The following is a 10222-nucleotide window of genomic DNA, read 5'->3' on the forward strand; positions in this document are numbered from 1 at the left end:
TAAGGCAGGTGGGGTCTCTTTACCACGGCCCCTCCCAGCGCAGGCACCCCGTCTGCAGCAAGGCAGGGAGCCACACACATCTTTCGTAAGGGGGTGGGGGGAGTGAGGGGGAGAGCCAAACCCTTCTTGCCTAGAGGTGGAAAGCAGGAATGTGGGCAGCTGGTCTGAGAATGGGCTGTGTCACCCCAACCCTGCCCATGCAGGCCCTTGGGTCACCCCAACTCCGCCCCCAGGCCCAGATCCTCTCTGTGCTGATGTGGGACCCCTGTCTCTGCCAGAACACTCTGTTCTCTGCCCAGAAGCGTGACCAGGGCCCCTCCCTGCCCCACACGCAGATGAGCGGAAATGAGGCCTCCTTTGGGCCTCTGGGCCCCGCAGATACACGTTATAGATATGTATGTATATATATATTTTTATATAGGTTGTATATAGAATATATCTGTATATATGGTAGATATGTGTGCGGAGATATTCTAGACAGGTGGCGTGGAGACCCGCATGCTGGCCGGGCAGATAGAAACGGGGCTGGTGTATCCTGCGGTGACTCCCAGACCTGGGCCCCGATTCCTGCCCGCTGCTCAGCTAGGGCTCCAACGGTGAGTAGAAAAGCTAAGAAGAGTGGGCCTGGCTCTTCAGGGAGGAAGGGTCCCCCACCCCCACAGGCCACCCGTGCCGACTGGGTCAGCATCCAGCGCCACCTCCCGGCGGCTCCAGGGGACTGTGGCTGAGGCAGAGGCCTCTTTCCAGGAAGACTCGTCAGGGGTTCCTCCAGCTTCCTTGGCACCCAGAAATGGAGGGTCAAGGAGGGTCTTCAGAACTTGGCCTTCTGCTCAAGGTGCTGCCGGGGATGGGGGAGAACAGAAGGGACCCTACGGCCCCGAAGAGGGAGAGGGCAGCGTGGCCGGTGGGCTGTGGACGAGAGATAGGAAATGGAGCAACAGGTCACAAGGGGCACAGACTAGGACCAGGGAGCACGGGAGGCAGGGGACAGGCATCAGGGGACGAGAGACAGGCGGCAACCTGCTGAGACCCCGCGCGGTCCAGGGGAAAGCGGCCCAGGGGCCCCAAGTCTAGTTTCCCTTCTGCTGGGAGCCCGCTGTGTGACCTCAGGCAAGTCAGTCGGTTCCTCTGAACCCCAGATCTTTCTCTACAGCATGGACTTGCCTAGCGCTATGAGAGTCGAGGGACATCAGCTGTGGGAAAGTGTGTCACAGACTGCAAAGAACCACGCAAACGTGAGCTCTCCGCTATCGATCTGGGCAAGCGAGCTCTCGACCTGGCCCGTGTGGGTCCCCCTGCAGGCCACCCATAGGCATTCTCTGTACACACTGCCCTTTGCACTCACCACCACGCCCCGCCGCCTCCGCACCCACAAGCACGCACCCACACCCTTAGGCAGAGACAGCTCAATAAACAGTGGCGTCTGGCCCACCCCTGGGCCCTGATAAGAGGAACTGGACGGAGGCCTCCTACTGCTCCGCCCTGTTACTCCCTCCCAGCCTCTGAACCCACTGGGGCCTTGTTGGAAGGCAGAGTCTGCAGGATCTGGCCCGGGGGGTGAGGGGACAATCCCATGACAGCACAGCTAGGGAGGCAACCCAAATGCAAGGGACCCAGGTGGAGCAGGCCCCGGCCACTCTCTCCTGTAGCCATCACCTTTCAGTCCACAAGGAGACCAACGGGGCAGATGAGGTTTTGGCAGTTTCCTAATTCTTGGAGTTTGGTGAGATTTAAGTCCCAGGGCTCCAGCTGGGGCAAGAAAGGGGAGGGGACAGGGCTTAGTGTCGGGAAACGTGGCCATGTGTTTCTGATTCACTGGGGCTTGTGCTGGCCAGCTCTCCCCAGTCTCTCCAGGCCCCTGTAAGAGCCCTTTTCTCTAGAAGCAGGAAGTCTTGTCTCCTGGCTGTAAACAAACTCATCTTTGGCTGCAAAGCCTGCCCCGGGAGAGGCGAGGCGTGGGAGGGCAAGCCCCTTCCCCCACTGACCCTCCCTGGCCTCTCTGGCCACCCCAGCTGCTCCCCTGGCTCTGCCAGCACCTCCCAGGGCAGGTAAATCTCTGCCTGCCTCCCATCCACCTGGGGTCTGGAGCAGACCAGGGCCCAGCTGTGCACATCTGGAGTTCCCGAGGACTCCGCTCTCCTGACGGGGGTGGGGTAGGGGAGCAGGGGAAGGCTGAGGCCAGTGTGGTCAGAGGACGGATGGACAGTCAGGAGGCCTGGCCTCCCAACGCTGCCCTGGGGGACTTTCTCTTCCCAAGCTGCGCCCACCGGGAGGCCTGTGAGCAAGAAGTCCAGAGGTCCGAGGGCCAGCTCAGAGCCCAGGGAGGAGACGCCGCCTTTTCCATGGGAAACTGCTGGGAATGTTTCTCCACAGCGCGTGTCCTGAGCTGCTGGCTGACCCCTGCTTCCCATTCCCGCCTCTGCTCCTGCCTCCGCCTCTCCATTGAGCTCCCAGAGCCAGCTGCCCCTGGGGGCCCAGGGAGGCCGGAGTGTTCCCAGCCGCCACGTCTGGGGACCAGCCCTCCCCTCATGCTCCAAGTCAGCGAGTCAGCTGGAGTCACTGAGGCCGGCCACCCTCCTTGAGCCATCTCCCAGCCCTCACCCCAGAACTGGGAACCTGGCCTCTGGGGTCAGCCCAGAAGTAAACACGCCCGCTGATGTGCGTGAGAGTGACACCCACGCAGGGGCCTGGCCCTGCAGGCGTGTGCACTGGTCCTCGTGACTCTCCTGGCTCCAACCTTGTTGAGGCAGAGGTGGGAGAGAGTGCTGGTCAGCCTTAGGTGAAAACAGCCCCACGTGACCGGTGACCGGGGAGGAAATGGCCAGAACCGCCTGGTGGCCTCTGGGACCCATGAGCCAGCCTTCCCGCCAGGAACCTTCTGCCTTCTCTGTCTGGGGTGCTCTGCGGACTCCCTTGCTCTGGGGGTGGGGATCTGTGGGGGCTCACAGCCCTGCGCAGGCGGAAGCCCCAGACCCGGCCTCCTGGCAGCGCTCCTGCCCAGCACTCAGCCCTGTGCCCTGGGAGAGAGGGGAGACCAGGGGACAGGAGAGGACACGGCGGGGAGCTGCCCGGCCCACCCTCACCCCTCCTCACGTGGTGGCGTTGGGGACCTGCTGTACCCAGCCCACTTCCTTGTAGGCAGCGGTCACGTGGCTGTAGATGAGGCCACGCAGCTTGGCCCAGGCTCTCTGCGTCTCGGATGGAAAGTCATTGGCAAATTCCTCAGCGATCACCTCTAGAATGACCCCGGAGAGGATCTGGGGGCAAAGGGAGGAAGGGGGAGTCAGTGCCTGGGCTCCCTGCCCCCAAGACCCCCAGCACCCTTTACCCAGCCGAGGAGGAGATTGTTCATAACATGGAAACCAGTGGCTTTCTAGACCCAGCCCCCCATCCTGCTGCCCCCCACCCCCGTCACAGCCCAGCCAGGGGAGAGGCTGGGTGGCCCAGCGGTCACCTCCGATGTGCCGGCGAGCCCTCCCAGAGCCTGCGGGTGACCAGAGGGCCCTGGGGGCCTCTGGAGCAGGTAGGGTGGGTCTGGGCTGATGTACCTTGAAGTACACAGGCTCCACCTTGTGCTTGAGAGCATGGGCTTTGCCCACCAGGGCGAGCACAGAGGACACCTTCTCGGGGTCATGCAGGTTCTCCACGACTGTGTTGAGGGCGCCCATAACCCGGCAGGCATGCTTCCGCAGCTGCGGGCTCCGCTCCATTTCCAGGGGCTCCTTCATGTGCTTGAACTGGCTGAAGTACTGCTTGGCCGATGGGAAGTTCACGAAGAACCTGGTGGGAGGGAGAGGTGGGCGCTGAGGCAGGGGCTGCTGGGGCCCCACCCTGGAGTGGCCAGGGCAAGGTGGGCGCTGGCCGGGAGAGGTAGGACCTACCCCAATAATTTTTTTATTTTTAAAAATATCTCTTTATTGATTTCAGAGAGAGGAAGGGAGAGAGAGAAAGAGAGAAACATTAGTGATGAGGGAGTCACTGATGGGCCGCCTCCTGCATGTCCCCGACTGGGGATGGAGCCCGCAACCCGGGCATGTGCCCTGACTTGGAATCGAACAGTGGTCTCCTGGATGCTAGGTCGATGCTCAACTGCTGAGCCACGCCCGGCCGGGCCCCAATAATTTTTAAAAAATATGTTTTTATTGATCTCAAAGAGAGAGGAAGGGAGAGAGAAACATCGATCGGCTGCCTCCTGCACGGCCCCACCAGGGATCCAGCCTGCAACCAGGGCATGTGCTCTGACCGGGAATTGAACCGGCGACCTTTTTGGTGTTTGAGACGACACCCAACCAACTGAGCCACACTGGCCAGGGCCCCAATAATTGTTTTCACCACCACGTGAGCCGTACCTCAAACACAGACCCTCCTGTGGCCAAGCTGGCTTACATGCGGCCCCTGCCCCAGTCCCAGCCACGTCTATTGGCCGGACTTGCTGGGCCCGGCAGCTTCGCCTCCCGGCCTCCGCCTTCCTGGATTCTCGCCTCCTCTCCAGACCCACACGCCCTTCAAGGCCTGCTCCCCACACGGCACGGCCGGGAGGGTGGGAGCTTTCGTCAGGAACCACGGGTCAGTGTGACCTCGGGCAAGCTATTTAACTTTCTGGCCCTCTGTTTCCCCCTCCGTGAAATGACACCATCATTCCTATCTCTGAGTTGTTGGGAAGGTGAAGCGAGAAGCTGCGCGTGGGGTCCTCACAGCGTGGACGCGGCCCGGGAGGTGGCAGCGGGCAGTGCCATGGTCAGGCCGTTCTTTGTAAGCGGTGAACCCGGGCTCGCTGCTGGCTGCGCTCGGGTCTCCCGGCCAACGGGATGGGGGGGTGAGGCTCAGTCTTTCTCCTCCCAGCTCCGTCTCTACCCCCCACCCCGCCTCCCCCCTCAGCCGCAGTAAATGCCAGTTGGTTGGTTTAATTAAAGATCGCGGTTGACTCTACCTGCCCGGCGTGGCTCTGTCGTTGCTGTGCACCTGTACGTGCCTCTCCCCTCTCCAGCCAGCCTGTGCACTTCTTGGAGCAGAGCCCAGGTCTTCCCGACTCGAGCCCCCCCCCCCATTTATCTGAAGTTACCACTCTCATCCCGTCACTCAGGCTCAGCAACATGCGGCGGCTTCCGCTGCTTACCGGACAGCCGCAGCTCAGCCTGGCATTCCAGCCGCCCACGGGCGTGCCCACACCCACTTCTGCAACGTCCTGTCCACATTCTCCTATTCCGGGCCATCTCCCTTCAGCCCAACATCTTCTCTCGCCCTTGGCAGAAGCCCTGGGACGCCTGAGCCTTCCCTACACTCATCGGAATGCCCTCCCCGGGTCAGACGTCCTCGCCCTGAGCGCCCAGGCTGGCCCAGCGTCGCTGTTTCCCCTCAGGCCCATTAGTGGGTTCCCTGCCACCTTTTACTGGGTCCCACAGCCCAAGGGCAGAGCTGGGTCTCTTGCACCCTCTGGCCCGTCACCCTGGTCCTGGGCCTGGCGGTCTGCAAGGTGATGCTGACAACCACCAGGGCTGGACACCATGGGAGGTACATGCACAGACTCAGTGAGAACTTAGAACTTAGCTGAAGCCTCAGAAAATGCATAGGGTGTCTTGGGCCTGGTTTTTTTTTCAGGTTGCTTCATATTTTGGAGTGTCCCCCTTTGTGATCGGAGGGCTGATAATTTGCCCAAACAGCACTCGGGCCAGAGGTGGTCTCAGACTTGAGCGCTAGAACAGAAAGGGCAGCTGGCCCCGGCCGTCCCAGCAGAGAGGCTGCTGGTGGGGGAGTGACCAGGACATGGGCCATGTGGAGACCAGGCCAAGTGTGACCTTGGGCAAAGGACTTCACAACCGCCTGTCTGCAGAAGTGTGAGAGGAAGCCCTCCTGCTCACCCCTTCACAGACATGCTGGTGAGGACGGCCGGGGCGACGAAGACTGAAAACACACTGAATTTTTTCTGGAGAAGGGTTGTGATGAAGGACAAATATGAAAAACCCAATCCTTAAGTGGGGGTTTCAGACTCTGGGGTTTTACACTGCCATAGAAATAATGGTTTTTATTTGCCTGGTGCGTTACAATGTGCAAAGCATCTCCACCTATTATTTCATTTAAATATCACAACTAAGTGCCCTGCCGGGCATGGCTCAGCGATTGAGCATCGACCTATGATCCAGGAGATCACGGTTCAATTCCTGGTCAGGGCACAGGCCCGGGGTTGCGGGTTCAATCCCCAGTGGGGGGTGTGCAGGAGGCAGCCGATCAATGACTCTCTCATCATTGATGTTTCTATCTCTCTCTCCCCCTCTCCCTTCCTCTCTCTGAAATCAATAAAAATATTAAATAAATAAATGAAAATAAATATCACAACTAAGCAGTTATTACATCCATCTTACGGAGAAGGGAATATATTTATTGAGCATTTATTATGTGATTGCATTAATCCTTGCAACACTCTGCCAAGCTTTGGCACTGTTTATCCCCACCTCCTGGATTAGGAATTGATGCCCAAGGTTTCCCAGGGAAGTTGATGGGAGGGCCGGGAAGGGGCCTGGCATTCCCTGCCTTAATAGATTTCCCCCCTACTGTGGTATGCTGGTGGTGGTGGGGTGGCCTGGGACCCAAGTTAGTCTCTTGCCTCAATACCTAGCACCAGATTATGGCCCTGAGGACCAATAGTCGCAGAGGCCCTCCTCCTGAGCCAGGGGAGTCTAGGGGCCACGTGCTCTGCTCCTTCATCCTGGCTCCACTCCCCAGCCCCTCGGTGTTTACTCCCGAGCCTCCCATCTGGGCCTGTGCTGCCCAGGAGAAGCCTCGGCCGCCAGCTTGGGGAGTTTCTCAGCTCCCAGAGGCATCTGGGCTTCCAGGAGAGCCTGAAATAGGCTTGTCTGAGTGTGAGGGGGAAGGCCGCAGAGCTACAACTGGGAGGGCAGCCTCCCTGGAACATGGGTGTTCCCTCTCCATCTCCTGTCTCCTTACAGCAGGGAGTGGAGGTGTGGGGTCTGGCTCAGACCGCCAGGTAGCTCCTCCATGGCCACCAGCATTGTGGCTGCTAACTCCTGGGGTGGGGGTGGGGGGCTCAGGGATGCCTCTGGCCTTAGGCCAGTGGGGAGGGAGAAGGTGAGGGTGATGGGCAGAGGGCTAGTGTCTCAGGCTCTCACTGGGGCCCGTCCTTGTGGCAATGTGTGGGAAGATCAAAGGGGTTGTGACAAAACTGAGGGGCACAGGATCTGGGGGGGTGCTTTGGGACACTTGAGAAGCTTACCAGTTTTGCCCTTACCCCCCTTTAACAAACCCCAAATGGCCAGGTCCTGGGGCAGAGAGCAGGAGAAAAAGGAAGGCTGGGGGGACTTGGGGGGCAGGGAGGAGCTGGGTCAGGTTCTCCAGGGCTGGGCTGGGCTCTGGTCAACACAGGGCTGGGGTCAGGTGAAATGTGGGGGGGGGGGTCCCCAGCAGGCCAGCTCTAATTGCTATCTCAGGCCTCGTCAGATTAAGTGCCAGCCTGTCTCTGAGGTAAACACCTCCCCCAGCCCCGCTGCAGCCCCCTCGAAGAGTCAGGAATGGGGCACTAGAGGGATGCTGAGAGAGAGAGAACCTTTCCCAGAACTCAGACTCTCTGGAAACAACCCAGCCCTCAGGGTCCAGTTCCTTCCCCTGTAGCCCCCACTCCTGGAGAGGCTGGGTGGTACCCCAGGAGTCAGATCTTGGACATATCCCCTGCATGTTCTCACTAGCAAAGGGCATGGGGATGCACAAAGAATCCTGGGGACTCTGTCTCATTTCCTCTCGGTGACCCCTGGGTGCCCCTGCCCGGTGCATCCTGAAGCCTGGGGGGCCCTGTGCTTGCACAAGGCTGAGCAGCCCTCCAGGGAGGAGAGGAGGGAGGTATCTGGTGCGTCTGGGACTCCTCTGCCCGCGGGGTGCTTGTGTGGGTACTCCCATGCGCGTGGGCGCGGATCTGCGCCTCTGAATGTCTGATGGCTTTGGGACCTGAAATCCCCTCCTAGCTTCCCCGCCCCCCCTGGGAGCTGCCGAAATAGCTGCCCCTTCCTCAGGACTCCTCCAACTCCTCAAGAGTGCTTCTTGCTGTTCTTCCTCCCAAGTCTCTCTCTTCGTTGGAATCAGGGCATATCAATATAGAGCTGGGTAGGTCCCGGGTTGGGGGGGGAGGCAGAGGGAGAGAGTGTAGGGGAGCCAGAGGAGCCACAGACCGGACCAGGGCTGGGCGACGGCATGCACGTCAGCTGTCCTTTCCCCAGCGAGGTTTCACCCATCTTCAAATAAGGAGACTGCCCTGCTCTGCCCTAGATTTGCTAGCTTCCCTCTGCCAAGGGCAGGAGTTTGAGGGTGACTGTGGTCTGGGGACTCTCTGCATCACCCCCAGGGACTCGCACTTGTGGGAAGTGAGCACAGATCTGTAATCAGTTACCAGCATGTGGGGCTTGGGGACACTTTACAGGAATAGTGTGAGCACTGGGATGTATGTGGGTGAAGACTAGTGTCATTGTGTGTGTGGGGGGGTCCCTCTGAGGCATGTGGTCTCTGAATGACCCCTCTGAGCCCAGACACTTGGCCTGTCCTACCCAGGTGGCGGGTTCAGGGTGGGGCCTGTCTCCGGTAGCTTCTCCCCTTCTCTCCGCTGGAACTCAGCAGGGACAGTTCCCTGGGGACTCCGCTCCTGGCTCACCTGTGCCTCACCTGGGTGCTCGCTGCTGGCCCACTCCCGTGGGGCAGGCAGGGACCTGCTGGGAAGCCCGACCTCGGCCCCTTTCCCTTCTGACCTCTATTTTCTTGCCCTTTGCCCTGTTCTTCCAAGAGGCTCTGAATTCTTTCAAGGGGGTGAGCTGGAGAGAGGGCTCTGCTCCTCTTTGTTCCGCTCACAGGCCGAGCCTCAGTTTTCCCTTCTCTAGAATGGGGAGCCCCCCCCCCCCGAAGCCCCCTTTGAAGGGTTAGTGAAATGTGTGTCCTAGCATCTGGGCTCGGCTGGGTGCTGGGGTCGTGGGTGAGGGAGGCATGACTGGCTGAGCTTGGAGTTCTGAGGCCAGCGAGGGGAGGGGACGGAGGTGCCCCCCCCGCCCCCCACCTCAACTGGTTCCTAGTTCCTGGTGAGCCCCGCGCCCAGAGCCAGGGAGGGCTCAACCTGAGCTCTGCCCACCCAAGGCGCCCCACGCTGCCCGCACCCGCCTGCGGGCCTGGCCCCAACCGCATCTGGGGAGCTGGAGCCCGAGCTGGGACCTGGGCCGAGCCCGCCCCTGCCCGGAGCCTCTGCCGCCCCCCCCCCCCGGGCCCGGCGGGGCCGGGGCGACACCTACCTCACCAGGATGGCCACCCCCACGTCCTCGCAGTTGGCATAGAGCCGGGCCCACGTAGCCTGCACCGCCTTCCTCTCCGCCTCGGACAGCTCCTCGCTCCGGTCCCTGCGCTCAATCTCCATCTCGCCCGGCACTTTCTCCATGAGCAGCACCAAGCCCGGCCCGGCTTCGCTCGGCGGCGGGGGGGCGCGGGGCGCGGGGCGCCGGCACCGGCTGCGTGCGCGGCGGGCGGGCGGGCGAGGGGCAGAGCGCGCCGGAGGGAGGGAGCGTGTCTGTGTGCGCCGCGCGCGCGTGTGTGTGTGTGTGTCTGCGCGCAGGGTGTATGTGCGGGGGGCGGGGGACCGCGAGCGGGGGGCGGGGATGTGGTCGGATGAAAAAATGTTAAAAAAACAAATCCGCTCCGAACCCCCCACCCCGCGTCCCTGAGCCAGTTCCTGCAAGGTGAAGGCTGGGCAGGGTCGGGGAGGCGGGGCAGGCGCTCTGCCGCCCGCCCGCGCGCCCCGGGGCCGGGACCCCACGGAGTTTGGCCGCGGGGCGGGGCCGAGGCGTGGGTGTGGCGGCTGCGCTGGGTGGTCCCGGGAGGAGGGGCGGTCACGCGGCGCGGGCGGCGCTGGCCGCTCAGGAGCGCGCGGGCGGGCGCGGGTCTGGGGGCGCCGGGTCCCGGCTCGCGCTGCGGTCAGAGTCGGGACGCGTGCGTGCCTGCACCCTTCACGCTGCGGGGAGCGGACCCAAAGCCATACGCTTCCAGGCATGTGCGAGCCCCTCGGGCTGCGCCGAGGTCCCGTCCGAGCTCCCGCTGCCTCCCGGCCTCTCCCGAGCCAGCCGCTGGGGCCGCGGCGCCGCGCCCGGAGTTCGGGACCCGGGGCTGTGGACGGTTAGGTGGGGGGCCCCTCCCTGCGCCCGCGCCTTAGTGGAGACCCCCGCTGTGAGGATGCAGACCAATGTCA

General features: G+C 61.9%; 1 protein-coding gene across 1 annotated transcript; it reads right to left on the bottom strand.

The window, feature by feature from the left end:
• Positions 1-279: 279 nt before the first annotated feature.
• CYGB (cytoglobin) lies at positions 280-9418 on the bottom strand. Its single transcript, XM_087825698.1, has 4 exons — positions 9276-9418; positions 3549-3780; positions 3094-3257; positions 280-909 (listed from the first exon to the last, which is right to left on the bottom strand). Exons 1-4 carry the CDS (start codon positions 9416-9418, stop codon positions 870-872), a joined length of 579 nt encoding a protein of 192 aa, XP_087681824.1. The 3' UTR covers positions 280-869.
• Positions 9419-10222: the final 804 nt, after the last annotated feature.

This window comes from Miniopterus natalensis, chromosome 17, assembly GCF_054644295.1.
Source record: "Miniopterus natalensis isolate mMinNat1 chromosome 17, mMinNat1.hap1, whole genome shotgun sequence".
Classification (NCBI taxonomy): domain Eukaryota; kingdom Metazoa; phylum Chordata; class Mammalia; order Chiroptera; family Miniopteridae; genus Miniopterus; species Miniopterus natalensis.

Excerpts from the sequence above, each read along its gene's own strand:
- CYGB (XM_087825698.1), bottom strand. The coding sequence starts at position 9,418 with ATGGAGAAAGTGCCGGGCGAGATGGAGATTGAGCGCAGGGACCGGAGC. Across the intron at positions 3,781-9,275 it reads GGGGTGGCCATCCTGGTGAG|GTTCTTCGTGAACTTCCCAT; the intron begins GTAGGTGTCGCC and ends CCCTCCCACCAG. Across the intron at positions 910-3,093 it reads CAGGTCCCCAACGCCACCAC|CCCACCGGCCACGCTGCCCT; the intron begins GTGAGGAGGGGT and ends TCTCGTCCACAG.